Source organism: Nicotiana tabacum, chromosome 11, assembly GCF_000715075.1.
Source record: "Nicotiana tabacum cultivar K326 chromosome 11, ASM71507v2, whole genome shotgun sequence".
NCBI lineage: Eukaryota > Viridiplantae > Streptophyta > Magnoliopsida > Solanales > Solanaceae > Nicotiana > Nicotiana tabacum.
In genome coordinates, this window is record NC_134090.1 from 123579182 (window position 1) to 123603301 (window position 24120).

General features: G+C 39.1%; 1 protein-coding gene across 2 annotated transcripts in view; it reads left to right on the plus strand.

The window, feature by feature from the left end:
- Window positions 1-11545, plus strand: part of LOC107760880 (uncharacterized) — a 39865-nt gene extending 28320 nt beyond the window's left edge. For both annotated transcript variants that reach the window (XM_075225449.1, XM_075225450.1), the window contains 9 exons: window positions 3443-3684; window positions 3783-3929; window positions 5349-5562; window positions 5997-6125; window positions 6207-6350; window positions 8434-8505; window positions 8581-8760; window positions 8983-9042; window positions 10790-11545. In XM_075225449.1, the coding sequence (XP_075081550.1) occupies window positions 3443-3684; window positions 3783-3929; window positions 5349-5562; window positions 5997-6125; window positions 6207-6350; window positions 8434-8505; window positions 8581-8760; window positions 8983-9042; window positions 10790-10864 (1263 nt within the window). In that variant the 3' untranslated portion in view covers window positions 10865-11545. The remainder of the gene's footprint in view (window positions 1-3442; window positions 3685-3782; window positions 3930-5348; window positions 5563-5996; window positions 6126-6206; window positions 6351-8433; window positions 8506-8580; window positions 8761-8982; window positions 9043-10789) is intronic.
- Window positions 11546-24120: the final 12575 nt, after the last annotated feature.

The following is a 24120-nucleotide window of genomic DNA, read 5'->3' on the forward strand; positions in this document are numbered from 1 at the left end:
GGGAGGGGGTATTTATAGTGTTAGAGAAGGTTAGTTTTGTAAATTAAAAAAAAACCCGGTTATTTGTGCAATATGGCCGTTGGTGGTCATTGGGGGTGGGGCCCTCATTTTGAATTTTGAAAAATCTTGTTTTGTAGTATATATAGTATACTAGTATAGTATATATATATATATAGAAATATCTTATTTTGTAGTATATATAGTATACTAGTATAGTATACTATATATAGTATGTTATGTATATATATTTCCAAATATAATTTCTTATAATGTTTTGTAGTATATATATATATATATATATAGATTTTCTTGTAGTATATATTGTATGTTATGTATATATATTATAGCTTATAAATAATTGCAAGTTAAAGACAAAAAAATATTGCAAAAAGATATTCAAGGGCATGTATTATAATTTTTATTACCAAAAATGGCATATCTTTCTTAGTCTTCCTCCCCCCAATGGAATGAGCACAACAAGGTACTAATACCACCATTAAAAGGGAAAAAACTAAAAGAAGATATGCCAAAGTACAAGTTACACCATAATCTACATTGTATCTCTAACAAATTTTATAAATCCTTCAAGGTTCGGAGGCGGTTGCGTTGGTGGTGGTGGAAAAGAAGCTTGTTCATCACCACTTCCGGGCGAAGCAGCATCCTCCGCAAGTTCCGCTATCATTTCTTCATAAGCTTCATCTATCGCCGGTTGTGATTCCGCAATTCCAAAGTTTCTTCTTTCCGAGCGGATCCAATCTTTGAACAGTACATATTTTTCCAAGCTCTCCCTCATTGACGCTCTATGATCACCTATTTGAAGTCTTGCTTGACTGAAAGCGCTCTCTGATGTAACAGTTGAAGCTTGAATAGATAAAATATCCCGAGCCATCCTTGCAAGAACCGGAAAATGTTTTTCCCTTGCCTTCCACCATTCCAAAAGATCAAAAGTGCCGTCTGGATTTTCCTTTTCAAGTCCCTGCTACAAATAAACTTGAAGCTCATTTAGATGTGAAGTTTCATCATAATTATCACCTTGAGAACCCCTGAACTCCGTCCAAGATTTAAGTGCTTTTAACATTCGTCCAATCTTGAGTAGTAAGCATTTCATCATCATCCTCACCACCTACCCGAGCATTAAACGTTGCATTAATTGGGTTTCTATATTCATATGCAACTACTAAACTTTCGTACATATAATTCCATCTAGTCGGGCAAGCTTTAGGAACCTTTCTTTCTCTAAGGCCATATTCATCACATTTTTTAAAATATTCTCTTAGTCTACTTCTACGGTTTGAATAAAAAAGCCAATTAAGAGCCATTCTAACCTTTTCAATTTCTAAATTTAAAATTCGCATACCATCACCGACAATTAAATGATAAATATGACAAATACATCTAACATGGAATATATTTCTAAATGCGGGATTTAGTGTTGTTGTAAGTATGCCTATAGCACTAGTGTTACTAGAAGCATTATCCATAGAAATTGACTTTATTTTATCTCTAAAGCAAAAATATCTACAAATATCTGCAACAGTGTTAGCTATAAACTTACCTGTGTGACATGAATTAATTATTCTATACGCAATAATGCGTTTTTGCATTGTCTACTCCTCATCTATCCAATGACTTGTAACAATTAGATAATCACAATCATTACCACTTCTACCAATATCAGTAGTAATAGAAATCCGATTACTTATATGAGTAAATAAATACCGCAAATATTGTTCATATTCATGTTTATATTTATAAATATCGTTCTTAACTGTTGCGCGAGGCCAACCTTTATAAGTAGGATTAAAAACTCTTCTAATATAATGCACCCAATTAGGATTAGAGGGAAAAGAATAGGGTAAGCACATAACGGTAACCATCTTTGCTAATTCTTCACGATCTCTATTTGGATCGTAATATAAAATACCTCCGGTCACAATGTTAATTCCTGGTTGAACTAGATTTGAACCTGTACTAGGGTTAACATCAGAATCTACATGTGTTCCCTCTAGCTGCGCTTTCATTTGTAAATATCTAGCTTTATCTCTAGGGTGTGTTTTTATGTGCCTAGTCAAACTACCCGTGCCGCTACGGTCTCCAGTATATTTATGCGCCAGTAATTTCCCACTTGTTTTACACTTAGCCTTATTTTGTTCTCTTACTTAAAGTAAAAAAATTCCAAACTAATGATGTTTCTAGGCATTTAGAAGGTTGTCTATTAAAACTAGGGGTTTCTACAGGTGGGTCAGACGGTACATCAGTTGGGTTATTAACAGGACTAGTAGGTGTATCATCTAAATCCGGTTGGGTTTCATCTTCATCCTCATTTTCCTCATCATTTTCAAAGATAGTTTCATTAGGATTAAGAGCATTCATAGTTTCATCATCTAAATTTTGACCTGGTGCAACATTATGACAAAATTGACTATCGGAAAATTGAAAACAGGGGTTATCACTATCAAGAATAATAAGAGCAGCAGGACGTCTACCAGGTCTGGGTCGGGGAGCCGGGGGAAGGGTAGTAGGTTGGCCACTACTTTCACCAATTTTAGCTTTACCCTTACCACCAAAAATATTTTTCAAAGAAAATGCCATATTAATTATAATTATACTAAATAAAACTAACAAAACTATAATAGTAAAACTTAAGAGTTGGAACGCGTTTACCGAATTGCCGAACAACTTCTTGAAAATTGAAAATCATTGAAGACTTGAATACTTCAATTCACCAACTTCACAATTTTTCACGAAATTTCAACAATAAAATAAGCAATTATAGCAGAGAGATTGAGAGAGATTGATGAATTGGTGAGTAAAAATGAAAGAATGAGGGGGTATTTATAGTTGAGAATTGGGAAAAAGTGTAATTATATAAAGTTTGGGGTTAAAATAAAGTTTGGGGGCCAAATGACTATTTTCTAAACATCCAAACGGTCAAAATTGCAGCCCAAACGGCTACTTTTTAAATTTTGACCGTTGGATAAAAACTAGCCGTTAGGCCCGGCCCAGGCCTGCCAGCCGGTCCCGGGCTCGTGTGCTTTCTAGGAAGAACCGGCCCGCCACGGGCTTTAAAGAACCGTTAAGACCGGCCCATCAGGACAGGCCCGTTAGGCCCGTTAGGACCGCGGGCCCGGTCCGGTCCGGTTCAGGTCTTGTCTCCCTGAAAAAGTGTAGTCTTCCCTCTTGAAGGTGCTCTAAACCCGTATATGCGTCCGTAAATACCTCTTGGGGCAGTCCTTTCTCCTGCAGTAGGTGGAGGCGTTTACTCATCTTTTATTTCTTGCTAACGTATGGTACGAATATATGAGTATAGGGAAGTTCTAGTTGTAATCCAACTAAAATGCTTCTTGTTATTGTCAATATACATCATTGAGTGTTTTATATTTAAAAAATGTATATTATTAAGTGTTCCGTGGTTTCCCTTCTTACTACTTTTAAATTTCAGGTTCGCATAATTGCTGCCCAGGCTCTTACAACTATTGCAATTCGATCTGGTGAGCCTTATAGGTTACAGATCTATGAATTTTTACATGCCTTAGCCCAGGGTGGTGTACAGTCTCAATTCTCAGACATGCATATAAGCAATGGAGAGGACCAGGGAGCCAGTGGCACTGGCCTTGGATCTTTAATCAGCCCTATGTTGAAGGTCCTTGATGAAATGTATTCTGCGCAGGATGAATTGATAAAGTAAGTGTAAGACTATTTTCTGGCTCATCTGAGCACTAATTAACCATTTGTAAGGTGTGACACGTAGTCCCTTGTTAACACTCTGCTTGAATATGTAGAGAGATGCGTAACCATGATAATGCAAAAAAAGAATGGACTGACGAGGAGCTAAAGAAATTGTATGAAACTCATGAGAGGCTCTTGGATCTCGTTTCTCTGTTTTGTTATGTTCCAAGATCAAAGTATCTTCCTTTAGGGCCAACGAGGTACGTTATTCTTAAGTTCCCCTTGGCATTGTTGTTTGAGCATACAAGAAATGAATTTTCGTTAGTTTCACGTAGAAGTGAGAGAGCGACAACATCAATTCACTTTTTTTGTTGAGAAGGTAACATATTTTATATATAAGATAAAGTTAACCCTTATCACAAAGATTGTGTTAAAGAGATTACAGAAAGTTACAAAGACCCCCCAAAGAAACAAAAACCTAGTCTTGTGGTAGTTACAAGGCCCCAATGATGTCCACTATGGACTCTACATCTTCTACGAGAGCTTCTTTACACCAAATGTGAAACAAAAAAATATACAGTTCATCTTGATCTTCTGTTCAGACAACATCAATTCACTTGCTAACAGTGTTTTAGGAAGTGGAGACGAAGGTCTGCACATTTTATCTCTCATGGGATGGGACATTAGTTCCATGACACGGGGCGTAAAAATGAAATAAAATTTAAAATAGATGTAATTATAGAAGCTGTGGATATATCAAAATTGATTAAAACTCAAATGTCAGAAATGTATTTAAATATCTTGCATGATAGAATATTTACATGTATTAAGTAAAGGAACCAAATTCTAAATTCTAGAAAACACATATTATATAGGTTGTAGTCAAATACCAGTAATTAGATTTAAGAAAATGCATGGCGTGTAATGAACTAACATCGAGGTTGTAATGCGTGCATGGGACGTGTGACCACAGAAGCTTGGTACTCTTTCCCCCATGGTAACCTTGTGGCCTCTAGAGCCTGATTCACATCCTGGGATTCCCAATTTTACCTTGTTAAAGAGCAGATCATTGTGGGGGAAGATAATCTAAAAGAAATATATCATTATACAACTTAGGAGCAACCTTACTACCATAGTTGCCTTCTGTTCCTGACAACAATGTTGGAGCCTTAGCATTCTTGCAAGGAAAAGTAAAGCTTCTCTTAGAAATTGCAAATCTTTGGGGATATGACTTCACAATGGCAAGACATGAGTCCTTAAAACCACTTGATAATTCATAGTCATCTAATTTCAGTGGGCTTTCTGAAACTGTTCATAGTCATCTAATTTCAGTGGGCTTTCTGAAACTACCCTACACATACTTCTGATTTTTTAACTTAATGGGGAAATTGACATCATACCAACTGACTCTTGGCTAGAGCAGTTAGTAAAAGTAACATGGAAACTGAAGGCTTAGTAATAAAAGACTAGATATTTAATCATGATCCCCAATAGGTTTTAAACCCAGCTTTGCTAGCATTTCACCCAATTATTCCCATTTTTTGGTGTTGCGTTGTCTTTGTCCAGATCTTCACCAGTATTTTTCATCTTATACATGCTAATATGATGGTTAGTGTGCTTAGACTCTTTTAAGTTTTCTATAATGTAGTGTATTGAATAAAGTTATATTTATTGAACAGCGCAAAGCTAATCGATGTCTACCGCACTCGGCATAATATAAGTGCGTCAACTGGACTCAGCGATCCCGCTGTAGCCACGGGTATCTCCGATCTTATGTATGAAACTACCAAAGCACAAGCTGCTGAGCCTGAAACAATTGATGATGACCTTGTGAACTTCTGGGCTGCAAATCTGGGTGATGATAGCTTAAATAATGCACCTGCAATTAACAGGGTAAGTATTTGAGTGATGTATCAAACCTGAAAACTGACACCGTCACCTTTCTGTTCTGGTGGTCAAATTGTATATCGTAGTGAATAAAACAAAAGAAAATTGCATGCAACTTCTTTATTCTATGTCATATGTACCCTGGACAACTTATAAAAGGTTGCTGTGGACATAGAGCTGATATAACACGTTGGATAGCCAGGAGAACATGTTGGATAGCGAAAATGCTTTTTACTGTCTCGGTTTCATTTACATTATTTTCGAAAATGTGTTCTCTGTATGTGTCTCAAGTATGTATTGAATTGTATCTGAATTTGTTTGATGTAACACTATCTATCTCTTTAGTGCAGAAACATAGTGTAGCATTATGTACCGTTAAATAGATTAACCGCTGCTGTACCAATTTTTTCATGCTTGTTATGGAGTTCTTTCATCCCTAGGTTAATGAGTTTCTTGCTGGTGCTGGTACTGATGCTCCTGATGTTGAGGAGGAGAACATTATTTCTAGACCCTCCATGAGTTATGATGATATGTGGGCAAAGACTCTCCTAGAATCTTCGGAGATGGAGGTAGTAATTTTTGAATCTATGCTGCTTTCTTTTACTCCAACATGGTGCAAATGATTAAATATATACAACTGGCGGCTGCAGGAAGACGATGGACGATCATCGGGATCTTCCTCCCCAGACTCAGTAGGGTCAGTTGAGACATCCATATCATCGCACTTTGGTGGAATGAACTATCCATCGTTATTCAGTTCTAAGCCATCTACTTATGGGACTTCACAATCCAAGGTAGGTAGTTAGCATTTAAAATCTGCTTTAAATTTAATGCATTGAGAATAATTATGGTATGCTTGAAGGAGCTTCATATTATAGCTGCTGATGTGGACGACTATATCCAATTAATTTTTTTCTCATTTAGCTTATCCCAAATGAAGAAACATTTGCCTGGAAATTTGACATTTGATGAAGAACCATATTGTTTAATGATGTACTTGACCTCTGTTATGTAATGGTATACAACCCAACGGACAACCGCTTTCATGATTATGCATAAACCAAAACCTCATAGATAGAGGTATCTGTATTTGTCCAGGATTATGTTGCTCTCACCGATTTGCCATTCATGTTTGTAGCATATGTATGTTCACAGTTCCTGTCATATTCATTCCCTTATTCCACCCCCAAAAATCCCGCTTCCCCAACACACAAAAGATAAAGTATTTATCAATTGGCTTATGTTCTATTAAGCTTCACTTGCCAAATGGTGAAATCTTCCTAAGAAAATGGGAGCTCACTGGTATATTTTGGAAAAGTTTGACGTTTATTGACATCCTGCTGTACTTCTATTTTTCTATTTCTTTTTCAACTGCTTTTATATTGTCATCTATTAAGAAATATAGATAGAATGTTGTGTGCTAACCAGTAATTATGACAGAGGTGTGCAAATTGTTTGTATAAATGTAGCTAAAATGTTTTATGTAGAAGCACCAAAGTTGCTTATGTTCAACCTGCTTTTGGATCACTATAGAAAGTTACCTTCCTGAGACTGCAGAACTTTGGTCTCTCTCTCATGATTTAAAATGAGGAAAGCATCAAGTGATGGATGCGATATGTCTGGATTCACTTTCTTATTTTGTTTGTAAAGTAATCTTCAAGTGGAAGAGAGGATATATCAGAGTTAAAAGGCAAGAATGTTTTAACTTAGGATTGGAGACTTAACAAATAGAACCAGATATTATGTAACGCTGCAGGAAGTTTTGAATACCTCTAGGTTTAAGAATGACATATCCAAACTTGTCACTGTTTACATCATTTGGGAACCCATTCTCTGGTGATAATAAACATTTTTAATTGAGGGAAAAGATCAGAAAATTTGAGTTTTTAGTCTATTTAGTTCCAAAAGACTGCATTTAGAAATCCAACCAACCCTGATTGTTTACATTGCAAAGCATGCTATTTTAGTATTTAAGACTGACTTTGCTTTATATCAGGGGGGACAGATCTACTCTTTCCAGCCAAACAATGTTCTAAAAGGGTGGTATTAGGTGAAGATAATGGATAATTTTGTGTTTCATCATGCCATGCGATAATTGAAGTCACTGCATCCTTTCATTCCTCGTGTACAATTTGCACCTACTTTTAGCTATCATTTCTGTTGCTTGAACTTCGAATCTCTTTATTACCACTGTTTGAACACTTGCTTAACCACTGTACTGAGAGCAGCTCAGCTTCCTTAAAATTTTCTTGAGAACGTAAATAACTAAATTGCCATATTCTGCTTTTGATCAAGTGTATCAATCTTCTTCCTCATAGGAAAAAACTGATCTATACCATATTGGTAAACCTGGTAAACTTGTGTAGTGAGATTGGTTCAGTCTTAGTTACCAAACTAAATGCAATTGCTGAATCCTGATGTTTTGTCTCTTATTACAATGACAACAAGTCTGTGAGGATCAGGGGACCTGGTCAACACGTTCGAGTATACATGATTAGCGAACTTGCTTAAACTGTGTTATGAAATGAGATAATACACTCTAGTTAGTGGTGAAAAATCTGGATCAGAATGGAAGTTCTATTAATTGTTTCAATACCCTTGTTTATATCTGAGTGTAGTCTCAAGTAACACATATAACTAGGAATGCACTCTACTATGAGGTTGAAACTATCTTAAAATGTTTTTTAATGAAATAGTCTTCCGTGTTACAAGCCATATTTTCTCCTTGATACCTTAAAAAAGAAAGAAAAATTCCGTGATACTCGAATTGCATTGCTTCTAGTGCTGAGCAGCGGTTCAATCGTTGTATTTCATTTTGGGTTCCTTTCTTTTCTGCCTGTATTAGTATGTAAAATGGGTCATTGTTGCCTATGACAGGGGAAATCTGGTGGGAGCCGATATAAGAATAATTCCTACAGTGGCTCCTCATACGATGGTCTGGGATCCCCGGTAAGGCCTCCTAGCCAGTCAATTTCATATCTTTTGTCATGTGAGATGCAAGTCTTTTATTGAAGGAATTTGCAGATAAGAGAAGAACCTCCACCATATTCATCACCTATTAGAGAAAGATACGAGTCGTTTGAGAATCCCTTGGCTGGCTCTGGTTCTCACAGTTTTGGATCCCATGAAGAAGAGCGAGTCTCTTCAGGCAACCCACAGTCTGGTACAGCACTTTACGACTTCACTGCTGGTGGAGATGATGAGGTAGGCCTATTAGTGACTACTAGATTTTCTTCCCGGAAAGACTGGTTAATGATGATACCATATATAATGTTCTTGCTTGCTACAAAATTGTCCCATTTAACACGTTGCACTCTGGTTTTGACATTTTGAATTATGTCCAAATTCTACCTAAATGTATCTTAGTTCTTAGTGGCTTACTGGAGTTGCAAAGGTTAATTAAGTTTTCGATTTTCTAATCTGCAGCTGAATTTGATAGCGGGGGAAGAAGTGGAAATTGAGTATGAAGTAGATGGCTGGTTCTATGTAAGTAATTCCCGTGGAATGTTTTGTGGAGCCACTCTTCATTGCTAATCATGCATCTAATCTGACTCAGCTTACTTGTATCTTACTCCCTCTGTTCCAGTTTATGTGAACCTATTTCTTTTTTAGTCCGTTCCAAAAAGAATTACCCCTTTCTAAATTTGGTAACAATTTAGCTTAAACTTACAATTCTATCCTTAATGAGAAGCGTTTATAACCACAAAAATACTCTGGGCCCCTTTTTGACTTGTTTAGAACCACAAATTTCAAAAGTCTTCACTTTTTCTTAAACTCCGTGCCCAGTCAAACAGGTTTACATAAATTGGAACCGAGGGAGTAGTATTTATTCATATGCACACTTTCCAATTTCTTTAAATGGGGAAGATACTTTAGACCAGATATCTTCCTTCAAGCGTGACACTGATCCGGATCGTCCCTTTCCGAATGCCAATCACTCTATTCTTTCTAACCAAAGAACCTTTGTGTGGAGTATCTGTAATACTGGTTAAGGAAGAACAAGGCTGGTGTAACACCTGTCCCATTTTACTTCGTGTGATACCCCAAAAGCAAGAGAAGTATTTTTTATTTATTTAAGAGAAGTAAGAAGTGTAATTGTCACTTTATAAAATGGGTAGTTATTTCCACTTTGTCTTTCTTTATTTCCAATCTCCCATACTCTTTTCTTTTTTGGCAATGTATGTTAAATACTTAAATCCTAAGATGTATGAAGGTATATAACTGTTGCTTTATAACTGGTAATGTGATAACTAAGTCACTGCATTAATCTTCTCCTGATCACTGAAGTTGTATTATTTGTCTCTCACATATTGATTATGTCGTCATTTGTTGAGAATGCTGTGCTAGATATCTAAAACTATGATACTTTTTAACAAAAAAAAGATATGTAATACTTTGATCTCTTAGAGCTTATGTTTATATTTTACATGTCTGATAACTAAAGGGAGTGGTTAAAGTTAAGGTGATTTTGCCAAATAGTATCAGGTCTATAAATTTAAACTACAAGATAGGCTCCATATCCTTTGCAGTCTTCCTCTATTATCAATCGAAAGATAATTTAACAGGTGGAAGGTTTGAATCCAATCATGTAATCCTTCTTCCCCTCCCACTATTTTCTATTATTTGCTCCATTTCAATTTGTTTGGAACCCTATCCTTTTTTGTCTATCCCTAGGCACTTTTCTATATTTAAAGCTCGGTTATTTTTACATTTCCACCATGCCATTGATATGACTTGTTATAGGCACCACTGGACTTAAAAACAAATTCTTTCGTACAAGAGTACTTTTGCTAATCTATGCATATTTCGTTTGTGTCAAAAGTCTATCTCTTTCTTAACCTCCTTTTCTAGTCAATCAATGAAAACAAGTAGGAAGGAGGGAGTAATAAATTTTAAAAAAAAAAGTTTTGTGGAGAATTTCACTGACCAACTGGTACCCCTGAACCATAGTTGTTTGTTCTTTCTTAAGCATTTCACCGAGTAAATTCAAGGAGACTCTGATGGCAGCTTGAATGTGTAATAAGCATGTTCTTGGAAAGATTCCTTTGGTAAAGATTATCTGATTACTTAGTTCAACCATGTTTTTACTGGGTTTACTGTGAAAGTTGACTCTGCACTCTTTCCCTAGAATTCCTTTTACTATGTTCTCTTTGCCTTCTAGGGAAGAAGGAACTTTGTAGAAAGTGTTATATCCGATGATTATTTGGTGACATATGGTGCGCACTTGTTTCAGGTCAAGAAAAAACGTCCTGGCAGAGATGGGAAAATGGCTGGCCTTGTCCCAGTACTCTATGTCAGTCAATCTTGAAGGCACAGAGCTATATATTACCATAAAATCCAGTTAGTAAATTTTTGTTCTTCACTAATTGTTGGAGCAACTTTGGCGTGTAAAGTTTCCTATCACTATGCACTGCTCGATGGGTTCCACTATAATCATCTGAATTCCATGGAGCATGAGTTCTGGAACATATGCTGCATGCATTTATCAGATCCTTACGTTGCCGTAGCAGATGGTCCAATGGATATAACTTATGCTTGGTAGGGGAAGTCATTTGGAGGTAATTACTACAGCTTCTGCTGATTCTAGGTTTGTGCCACATTCCTTAAGATATTTGGCATTGTATTTTGTTCGTGCTTAAGAGCCACTTTTGCATCTAGCAAGAACTGTTCTGGGACAGTAGTAGTACTCTTTTTGAGTGTAAGTATCTTGAATTTTTTCCCGGTTGTGTATGGTGTCTTGTTATGGAGATTGGAAGCATGGTTTGTAGTTCATTCTTGTATATGGTGCTGGTTCTTGATTTCTGTAGCCTCGATATGAAAGTTCATATCATGTATACTTAGCTGATATTTAGGAGTTATTTTGCTCGGGACTTGCAGATTCTATGATGTGATTTGATCCTGTTATGTGAGTTGATTGGCAAATTACAAATTTTGACTACATTGACAGGCAAACATGTATTTACAAATTTTGATTCCATTGACAGGCAAACATGTATTGTGATATTTCTCCTAATTTCTTTCAATTCATAGCACATCTAATGTTATCTTTCAGAAGTGAGCTGTAATAGGGATTGTTAAAAATGAGTTACAACATTTAAGGCAGTGTTCTCTTTATTAAAATAAGTTGAAAGAGTAGCCTTTTGGTTTGTGAAAACAAGTTGATAAACTGAGAAGTTTTTGAAGCAAAAATTGGTTCACAAGGAAGGAAAAGAAACATATTATATTTGATCTTTAAGTTCGTACATAGCAATCATCACTTGTAGAAATATAACATAATGCTAACTCGTATACGGCTAAGGAAGGAAAAGAAACACATTTATTGTATGCAATTTTATGCTACATTTTTTCAAGATATTATTTTCACGGCTCGAATTCATAATCTCCTGATCATATGGCAGTAACCAGTTACATCAAGGCGCCCTTCCCAGTTGTTTTGATATCTTCAAATTGTGCAGTGCCTAGCATGACGCCCTGACATTATTAGTATAATATAAACGCAAACTTTAGTAGGAAGCATTCAATAGCTTACATATTTGGGGAAAATTTTATTTTGTGTCTCATACAACTGACACTAGTCGTATGAGACAATTTTTTTGTCTCACAGTTTTGCGGATGCAAATTTCTGTGTGCCCAGAAATATAAGAGTGGAGTCCACAAATTTGTGAGATAAAAAGGAGCCTCATATAACTAGCGTAAGTTGTATGAGACACAAAATAAAACTTCTCCGTATTTGGGGAGCTCTATTTCCAAAATATCATGGAACTGACAGCTTTAAATGTAACTGTTGGAAAAGAACGAGATGATTGGATTTGATCGTAGCGTTTGAGTTCAGTATCGTACTACCACTAGATACATTGTGGTGACGTCACGTCAGTTAGATAAAATGGAAGAGTTCCCAGCCAACCAATTTCTTACTCCCATCTTCCTACATCTTGTCCTTGCTTTTCGAGTTTTGGGTGCTTTGCATTAAAGAATAATTTATATTATTTACGCAATGAGCGTACTTGTAAGGTAATTAAGTACAAGTTCTTTGTATTACCTAGTGGCAGCAAAGTGGATTAAAAAAAATATTCATCTATATTATCCACTAAAAAATGGGTTGGATAATTAACTTTTTAAAAATGGGTCAAATAAGGATAAGATTCATATTATCCACTTAAAAATGGATACTTTGTATACGGTTAAAATCGGAGGGCCTGATTTTAGGATTATTATGATATCCCACGACCCATTTTCAAAAGGCTCGAGTCCGGTTCGAGGTTCGAACTCGAGGATCCTATATGCTCGACCTCGGGGCAGAGTAAATTGATGGTTACGATGAACGAGTGGGAGATTCCCAAGGCACATGATTAAAGTTGATCAAGTCTATTAGGCTAGTTCAAGCCCGTACCGTGGTATTAAATGGCTGTACCAGCCATATATCCTTGTAATAAATATACTTGTACTATGTTGAGATTCCCCCATATATATAAATGGACCATTGTCATTTTGTAGAGAGAACATACTACTCACAACATTCAAAACAAGAACATTCTCTGTCTCTAACTTAAACATATTCTCTTAGTTTCATTACTTACATTTATTGCTTATATTCATTGTGCACTATCTATTGTTCTTAATCCATTGCTCTTTATTAACCATAAAGAGCCTTCATCAAAGCTCTTAATATTGTTAGCCCTTCATCGGCCATTCATAATTCAGCATCAAGCTCGACCTCGAGGCCCCGTATAGTCAGGCTCGAGGCTCCGATTCTCAGTCACTCGATTTGCTTAAACATATTATTTTCAAGTTCTTATCTTATTTTCTAGTCTCACATTTAGCATCTATTGCCTAACAACTAGCATAAAAACAGATCACATATTTTTAGAATCACAAAATCAAATTTAATTGTAATTATCATTTTCAAGGTAAACAGTTTGGCGCCCACCGTGGGGCTAAAAATAATAGTGATCATTTTCTTGCTGGTTTACTACATAACGCAAGTTATCTTTCACGCTTTTTCTTGTCCAAGAATCTTTAATTTCAGGTCAAAATGTCTAATTCAGTGAATGCATATGAAAACAACGGTCTTGAGGACCATGGAGAGAATGGTGTAGCTGTTTCAGGTATTGGTGCGCCACCACTAAACCCTGAGGGCGCACCAGAGTCAATCCCCGCAGATGTGGTCTCACACGATGCCCAACACGTCGATATAAGCTCCCACACTAATAGGAGCGTACGCCAAGGAGACCAACAAGAAGCTCAGAAACCCCAGCTCGAGAAGAACAAGAGGTTATCCTTCACGTTATTTTGAGATGTTGCAGGCACAACAATTGGCAATTGCTCAACTGCAAAGCCACCAAAAAACCCCAAGTACAGCGGCCCCGAAAACGGCCCCTCGAACCGAACAGGTACCCGAAAGGTCGAGGAACAACGGGTCAGCAGCCGACCCCGCTATCATGAAGATGCTTGAAGACCTCACAAAGAGCATTGAGTCGGGCGAAAAGATGATAGAAGCCAACGACAAAAAGGTAGAGACTTACAACTCGAGGGTCGACCAGATCCCGGGCGCACCCCCGATTCTGAAAGGTGTTGATTCAAAGAAGTTCGTACAAAAACCATTTCTGTCCCAGATGCCTCTCCAAAGCCCATACCGAAGAAATTCAAAATGCACGATCTACCAAAGTATAACGGAACCTCGGACCCCAATGAGCACGTCACTGCTTACACTTGTGCTGTGAAGGGCAATGACCTGAGAGACAATGAGATCGAATCCGTCCTGCTAAAGAAGTTCGGGGATACACTCTCGAAAGGGGCCATGATGTGGTATCACAACTTAGCTCCGAATTCAATAGACTCATTTGTCATGCTGGCAGATTCTTTCATAAAGGCACATGCCGGTGCCATCAAGGTGGCTACGAGGAAATCTGACGTCTTCAAAATCAAACAAAGAGAAAACGAAATGTTGCGGGAGTTCGTATCTCGCTTTCAAATGGAGCGAATGGAATTACCACTAGTCTCTGATGACTGGGCAGTACAGGCCTTCACCCAAGGCTTGAATGAGCGAAGCTCGGTGGCTTCGAAGCAACTGAAGCAGAATTTGGTTGAATACGCCGCCGTGAAGTGGTCGAATGTTCACAACTGATATCAGTCAAAGATTAGGGTCGAGGATAACCAACTGGGAGCCCCCTCAGTCTCGGTATACTCAACCAGACTCCTGGCAAAGGAGCCAAAGCCAAATAAGAAAAGATACCAATCATACACCGAAGATAGGAGAAACGCCCCAAGGCGTAACATACCCCGAAATGATCGAAGGACAGACCGAGGTCAGAACCTTCGAGGACTCATGAACAGAGTCGAATTCAATAGGCACACAGGACCGACGGAGGCACATCGCCTATCGGAATACAACTTCAACGTTGACGTTTCAGACATTGTATCTGCCATCAGTAAAATCAGAGACACCATGTGGCCAAGACCTATACTATCAGATCTGTCGCAGAGGAACCCCTACTTAGTGTGTGAATTTCACGGCACATATGGTCACAAGACCGAAGATTGAAGACAACTCTGAGAAGAAGTAGCCCGAATACTCAACAAAGGGCACCTCCGGGAGTTCCTTAGCTACTGGGCCAAAAATAAGTTCCGGGAAAAAGAGGCGAACAGGAAAAATGAAGCAGATGAGCCACAACATGTCATCCACATGATCATGGAAGGAGTTGACATCCCACAGGAACCCACTATCAGAAGAACAAAAATATCCATCACAGGGAAAAGCAAACTCGAGGTTACATACCTGAGGACGCTCTCACATTCAACGATGAGGACATCGAGACCTTATCTCAACCTCATGACAACACATTGGTAATTTCTTTTCTTGTAAATACATTTCAAATTAAACGTGTACTTGTGGATCCAGGCAGCTCGACCAATATTATCAGGTCAAGGGTCGTGGAGCAGCTCGGACTGCTCGACCAGATCGTGCCCGCCTCTTGAGTCCTTAATGGATTCAACATGGCGAGTGTAACAACGAAAAGGGAAATCACCCTCCCGGTCAACGTGGCTGGCATGACCTGAAATGTCAAATTCCATGTCATCGAAGGAGACATGAGGTACAACGCCTTGTTCGGAAGGCCATGGATACACGACATGAGAGAAGTACCATAAACCCTTCATCAAATGATAAAGTTTTCGACAGAGGACGGAGTAAAAACCGTGTATGGAGAACAACACACAGCAAGAGAGATGTTCGTAGTACACGATGTAGCACCAGCATCGATGCCTTCGACATCGAAGGAGCCACGAGATAAGCAAATCGTGAAATAGCACTAACGGGACACGTTCTCGGCTATACCCAAATAAAACAAGTAAAGGACCGTGCCGCGTCCCCCTTTTTATTTATATCTCACACTAACCTTTGCGCAGATGTCCGATCAAAACAGCCAAGTTCTCTCCAGCTCGAAGAACTTAAGGTTTCAAAAGCATACGTTGATCTTTTTTCCTTCGATCGGGTTTTATCCCAAGAAGGGTTTTACCGAAAAAGGTTTTTAATGAGGCAACATCTACATGCTACCTAAGGAGAACCTAACAAGTATTCAAGGCTTCTTCAATCAACCTCAAACACTGGGGGGCATCCCCCCTAGATGATCACCTTCTTAGAGAAGTCAAGATAAGACAAAAAGGGTCTCAATAGAAAAATGATGTACCGGGCCAAATGGTTGAATGAACCGTGTCCGCATAGAATAATTGAGCCCTTGATGGAAAAAACATGTATACTTGTGCCAGGTAATCAAAGAATATTTCCTCCCCCATCAAAACGCTTTACGTTTCAAAGAAGTTTGATGCTTTCAAATGGATCCAAAACCAAATATTTCTCGAACACTCGGGGACTGGCGTCAGGAACTCGACCTTCGGGTCAGGAAACTTCGAATTCATAAGCCCTCGATGCGGCAACACCAAGTTTATAAAAAATGACTCCAGAGCCGAAAAGCACTCAATATCTCGGGGACTGTCGCCCCTTCGATTTTAAAAGTTGAGGCTATAAGACCCCATGCGGGCAACCCCGAGCTCATAAGGCCTTCATAAGGCAAAACAAAATCTGTAAGACCTCAAGCAAGACATGAATCATACTTGTACCAAGTAACCAAATCTGTAAGACCTCAAGTAAGGCATGAATCATACTTGTATCAAGTAACCAAATCTATAAGACCTCAAGCAAGGCATGTTAAAAATTTATAAGACCTTACAAAAGGCATAAATCCGAACTTAAAGTTAAGGCTATATATACGAACTTATAAGACCCCTAAAAAGGCATACCCTCGATATAGACGCCGAAACTACTTCACTCAACGATTGAAAGGCTCCGGCCAAACACAATGACTATGGTCACAAGGCTGTACCAGCCAAACTAACGCGATTCAGGGATGCCCGACCGTCGCTATAAAATCACAGGCCTTCAACTGCTTCGAAAAAACTTCAAAAAGAACCGGTTAATCAGGCTACCCTCGGCATAAGCAAAAGAGCTTCAATTATATCAGCCCCAAATAATAGGCTTCAAAATGATTCAGCCGTTGAGCGAATCCTCCTGAGTACTCAATTATCGCTACCTAACGGCTCACAATCGAGGTTCTTATCAAACCGTTGAAGAGTCGGGCAAACACAAATACTTCAAAAAGTCTTTAGCGAGGGAAAATAAAGCCTACATAAGAGGTCGTACCGACCTAATGCGTAAGAGCCACTGTCGCCAACTTAAAATTAAAGGTCGTACTGACCGAATGCGTAAGATCCACTATCGCCAGCATATACTAAGAGGTCGTACCGACCCAACGCGTAAGAGCCTAAGGCCAGCTTAAAAACTTAAGGGCCAATGAGCTTGAGTTGAAATCCGACTCGGAGACTGAGCCCGAAATAGTTAAACTAAAAACACCTAAGGGCAAATGCGTAAGAGCCACTGTCGCCAGCCTATATTAAAAGATCGTACTGACCCAACACATGAGAGCCTACGAGCCACCCCGACAAGGCTCGGGTCCGAGTTACAAACCCAAGAGTTTTTTCGCAAAGGCCAATTCATCTGGCTAGTCATTGACAAAAAACATCAAAACTCGGACAAAGAAAGACATACATGAGCAAATAGAGATCCATGAAAGGATAAAACCGAAAGATTTCGTTACATATATGCACGTATAAAACAATGCAAGGCTACTTTTACAAAGTTCTCTAAGAATACTGTACAAAGAATCAAATAGAAAAAAGCCTAGTCTATTTTCCCCTCGGGGATTGCGGCCCCACCAGCCTCTTCTCCACTATCTTCGGCATCACATAAGAGGAATTTGGCGTCATATTCATTCGCCTTGGCCTGCGCTATCTCTTCCGAGAGATCGAACCCCCTGGCATGAATCTCTTCAAGGGTTTCCCTCCGAGATTTACACCGGGCATACTCATTATTTCTGCTCTCTCGATTGTAAGCATCTCTCAACTTTGCTCGAACACCAGCAACGTCTTTTAAGTAAACGACCACTTTCTTGTCGGCCTTAGCCTAAATCCCTTCAGCTTCAACCCGGGCATCCACGACCTCAACCTTCATCTCTAAAAGGTCGGACTTGAGCCTTGCAATCTTGCTCATCTGAACCGAGCTGTTCTCACGGGCATTCCAAAGCTGCACCTCGAGTGTAAAAACCTTGGCTAGAGCATTCTTCTCGGCCGTATCATAGGCATTTATCTGATCTCTTAGCTCGCTACACTCGTGCTTGGCCTGACGACCTCGCCCCAAAGGCGTTCCAAATCCTCTATCTTGCTCTGCAACTAAGGGATCAAAACATTAATCCCTGAGATTAGAAGAAAAAGCATGCATTCCCTCGGAACAAAGGTTACCTGCCGCTCAAGGTGGCTTTCGTAGTTCAGGCTCCGGTTCGCCTTATACCACAGGTATACCAACTCATTTCCCCTCTTATCACAAAGAAGCTTAAGGGATTTCTCCTTATCCAAGGCTTTCCTCAACCTACCTTCACAGCGGAGCAGCTCAGACTTGAGCTTGTCAAAGGCCTACAAAAAAAGGAGCTCAATAAGAGAGTGGAAGTGCAAAATTGAAAAACTAATACAATTGGCCAAAACTCACCACGGAACAGAGCCGTTGGGCCTCCTCAATGGTTGAACACGCATTTACCGGCTTGGTTTCATCGTCCCCAGCAGAACTATTTCCAATAGGAATGTGATCATTCTAGACATCACTTGAGCCAGGTGGCCCCTTGCCTCGAACACCCCTCGAAGTACCTTCGACGGGAAGAGAAGATGGCAGCAAAGAATCCTTTTTCCTCGAAGTGCCTTCGATGGGAAAAAAAGACGATATCAAAGAAGGGACCTTTTTTCCAAGGCCGGACACCTCGAGTTTTGCAGCCTCGATCGAGATATATTCTCTGTGCCTCCAGGCAGGACTTGTCTCGCTATGAGGACCTTCACCCTACGAGGGTTCCTTCCGTTTGTTGTTATTCCTCAGTCCTGAAGCCGACGACCCCTCCTCCTCACTGAGGGAGAACAATCTCACCTCAGGAAATTATCCGATACCTGCGGTAACGAGGTTAGTACATACATAGTATCCTCCAAATAAAGCCAATACCGCGGTGTTTTGCTTCCCATCTACCCTTGGATAGGTCTCGCCATTTACGCTCGTTATAGGTCGAATGGGCTGCTAGCTTCCAAGCCCAATCTGCCAAGTCGGGAACCTCGTATATCATCTATGGGGCCACTATAAAAGGGGAAAAAAGAAAGCGTCTCTACAGAATCCATCTCCATCACAAGCAAAAAACGTCAAAAACACAAGTGTATCACTTACGTGTAACATTCCATTCCTTAGGAAATGGCAGGAACTCCACGGGGATAACATCGACAATCCTTACTCGGATGAATCAATTAATCCATCCTCGGTTCGTGTTTTCTTCATCATCAACAACGAAGGGCCTAGTAGATCGGCATCACAAATCTATCAAGCCCCGACAATGAAAGGGTCGGTACAATTTGATGAGATGGCTAAGGGTGAACTTGAGCCCGCTTCTTCCGCGAAGAACCACATCATCAGCACTATCCTCCAGAGCGACGGGTGAACCTGTGCCAGGGTAGCCCGATATCTTCGACATAAGTCAAGCACGACTCTATAGATAGGACCCAATGTGAAGGGGTACATGTATATGTGTAAAAACCCCTCTGTGTAAGCCGTAATGTTCTTTTCTGGGGAGGGTACCTGTAGTGCCACCTTTTTTTCCCATCCGCAGTCTCTCCTCACTGCCTCGAGGTGTTCTTCTCCTATTGATGAAATAAACCTTGATGCATGATCCCAATGACCCTAGACACTGGGAGGCCTCTCTAGCGAAAGGTCCCTCCTCGAGACAAAGCGTCTTGAGATTGACTCACCAGACGCCGGCGATGTACCACTGATTGAGCGGGAAGAAGAAGTGGAACCCTCCTCTTCTTGGTGAGTGGATCTAGGCGTAGCAGCTATGGCTATAATAAAACAAGATAAGGAAAATGAAATCTTAGGTGAAAACTTTGAATTAAAATGATGAAAAAGTTGACACAAGGAAGAAGAACTCTATGAAAAGAGATAGCGGATCAAAATAGTGAAATCCTCAGAATAGAAGGAAATAAACTAATATATAGAGCAAGCGGCGACTGTCCACCTACCCTACAAGGCTAATTAATTCCAACTAGGCCATTATTACGTCCAGAGAGATGTACCGGCAGGATCACCTCGGTCATTTCATACGATAAGCACTGATGTATAGCGTTCGAGGGATAAAAAATCCCCCACATCATTCTAAACCTCGAGATGGTGCCCGATCTCGAGGATTTCTGTCAAAATGAAAACAAGCTCTTAGGGGCCATCAATATCATTCTAAACCTCGAGATGGTGACCGATCTCGATGATTTCTATCAAAAATGAAAACAGACTCTAAGAGGCCATCAATATCATTCTAAACCTCGAGATGGTGCCCGATCTTGAGGATTTCTGTCAGAATGAAAATAGGCTCTAAGGAGCCATCAACGTTATTCTAAACCTCGAGATGGTGCCCGATATCGAGGATTTCTATCAAAATGAAAATAGGCTCTAAGGAGCCATCAACGTCATTCTAAACCCCGAGATGCTGCCCGATCTTGAGGATCTCTATCAAAATAAAAGTAGGCTCTAAGGAGCCATCGAAATCATTCTAAGCCTCGAGATGGTGCCCGATCTCGAGGATCTCTGTCAAAACAAAAAATAAGCTCTAAGGAGCTATCCGTATAAGCCTAACCCCGAGGTGGTACCCTATCTCGATGGTTTCTACTACCACGAGCGGGGATCATTCACCCGATTCTTTGGCCCTCGAGCTACCTGAGCCCCAGCCAGTTCTCACTCGAGAATCACAAGTAAAGCCTTAGAACTATTTTCGCCTTCAGATCAAGTCAAACATCCTCTCGATTACTTTAGTCCAGGGGCCACCTGGGTCCAGGCATATCCTCATCTGGGGTCTGTCAATAATGCCTTAGGGCTATCTTCACTCTAAGTTCAAATCAAGTTTTTTAGGCCGCCCGAGCTCGAGCTAACTCTCACTGGGGGACTATCTATGAAAGTCTTAGGGATATCTTTATTCTTAGGCATTTGAGCAATTTCCCCCTCGATGACTATTAACAGGGCCTAAAAGGCTAAGTTTCGTTCTAAAATTTGAATCCCTATTCTCACTCAATCCGAATTCGGGGGTCCCGACGGCCTAAGTTTGCATCAATTCAATCCGGGCTCAGTTGGAGGAACGGTAAAGTGTTCTAGGGAATATCATACTAATCCATTAGGAACCAAGGGAATACCTATGCCCCGGGCCCGATATTCGAGCCGATCGGTAGAGTCATGTGCTCAGATTCTTCGTAAACGTAAATAAAGGGAAATTCAGCACAAATCAGAGGCAAATTGAAGAAGCATTTTGTATTAATAAATGATGATTACAAAAGCCCACAGAGGGTCCTTGCACATGATTACAAAATCCCACGTATGTGTCCTCGTACTTTGCTTTGAGATTTAGTAGACAGCCCTGTGAGCACGTGATTTTTGCCCTAAATATGATTATTCCCAAAATCCCAAACAAAATAATTTTCCTTCATTTTGGTGTCATTTTCTGATAATTGTGGCATTCTATTTGCGCATGTTAATTCTATAAAATACAAAAATATGCATTGTTGCGTTTAGGTTTTAGTATCAATTAAGGGTTAATTTGTTTTAAAACAAAACATGAAAATCACAAAAATTAGTTCACTTTCGCATTTTAATGATTTTTATTATGAATTTGTCATGAAATAGTTTTTAAACAATTTTAGGCATTAATCAGTTTTGGTTTTTGAAGTATATTAGGATTTTATTTTAATTGTTGCAATTCTATAAAATCAGAAAAAATAATTACAAAATTACAAAGTGGAAAATAAATAGATAAAATGAAATAAAAAAACACAAGGAAGGAAATCAAGTGAGAGGCAAAGGGCTGGCCAATTTTGGGCCAAATTAAAAGAAACGTTCATGCCCAAACAACATGAGTTTAAAAGATATGTACCTGGAAATGAAGGTAGAAGGAGTAAATTTCAGCAGTAATAGCAGCAACAAAACACCGGCAGAATATACCAATAACACAGCAGGTCTGAACAAGACCCGTTAACCCAGATGAACAGTGACAGAAATTTGAGAAAAATTTCAGATTTAAACCGAACAATATCCACAAACAAACAACGGATAGATTCTAGAAAAATAACATTTCAGATTTCAGTTTCTTTCTTCTATCTGTTTCAGATTTCAGTTTCTTTCTTCTATCTGTTTCAGATTCCTATTTCTGATTTTTCTGTTCAGTTTTCCTTTCTTAATTTCTGTCCAGATTTTCTCCTATATGGTTCTGTGTATTCCTCCAGATTTTTTTTTCTCTCTCTTTTCTCTTAATGTCTCTCTTCTGTGTTTACAAAATCTCTCTCTAAATCAGTCCCAATCCCCTCTATCTTATACAGGTCTGCCTCTCTTTTTGCAGCCTACTGTCTGGACCCCCTTCTTTCTTTTTTAAAAATCAGAAAATCCCACTAAAATTCTGCTTTTACTACTTTAAATCCCATTAAGTGAACTTTTCCCGATTTCCAGCATTCCCATTACCCTTTGTTTCCCATTATTTCATTAAATTAAAAGCCATTAACACTCCACTATCAGCACACTACTATTATCATATTACCCTCACTGTTTCATTCCAGAAATACCCCTGAAAAATCCCTTAATATTACTGTTATTATTGCCCCAGACCAAAACTGCCTAAACCTTAACAAAATTATCTGAATTAAACTGTTTAGCAGCTAATAACCAATTCCTAAATCAAACAAACATTCTGTCTTTTCACTGATAGCTAATTAATCTAACAAACCCAATGTCTAATAGCTACTGGATAAAAGCTAAATTCAGATTGAACACTGATCTTGCATAAAACATATTAACAATATACAGAACTCAACAGAACATTTCAACTGAAATTCAAAACTGAACAAAGAGCAACAAATGCAGGCATTGTCAGTATTGACACTGCCCTGAACTTAATGCTCAGAAATCAACATACATAACACCTATTTGATGAACTTACTGATTTGCAAACAAACATGATTTAATTTACGATACTAATCAACTGACTATCTACAATGATTGTCAACAAACAGTCCATAAAGATAGAAACAGATTGTTTCAATCAGTATTATCATAAACGAGAATTCATAATATAACTAATCGACGAACTTAATCGAGTCGATTACACACATTGTAAATAATCGCAACCAACAGAAACAATTCATATTTTGATCAAGTAGACGGGTATGAGACAAAATCACAGAATTAAACAAACAAAAATATGAAAAATTACACAGACAACTAAAATAGGCAACAATATATGTAGTAAACAAAAAGAAAAATAGGAAAAAATACCTCGGAATCTTTAAATTATGTGGACCCAAACTTGACTTTGAATTCGGACCTTTTTTGAAATCAAACAGACCTTAGTCGAAGTATTTTCAACTGAAAATACTTTGACTAAGGTCGATTAGACCCCAATCTTCTATTTAATTTGGGCAAATTCCATGTTTTTGAATTTTTTAGGGTTTCTGATTCTTGGATCTTAAATTCGAACACTTCTGGGCAGATTCGAAGGGAACCAAAGATGACACAAGGGTGAGGGAGGCCTAGGGGTCATTTTGTGTTAGTTTGGAAGGAATCTGAGTGAGTTCATATTTGGCTCGAACCTTCAAAAGAAGATTCGAAGAGTTCTGAGGTGATTCGAACCAAACCAACACCAGATCCACAACGAGGGTAGTTAGGGGAAGCTATGGTGTTAATTTGGTGCTGGTTGGTTTAGATATGAGTTTGGCTCGAATCTTCAAATGAAGATTCGAGAACCTTCAGGAGGATTCGAGCCAAGTGGCTAACATATTTGGATAGAGGATGGTCAGGGGGTTCTGGGGTGTTAAGGTGGTGACCGGCGGCGTTGTTGCCGCCGGGTTTCAGGCGATGGAGAATGAGGGCGGCTAGGGTTAGGGGTGTGCTTTCGGAGAGGATGA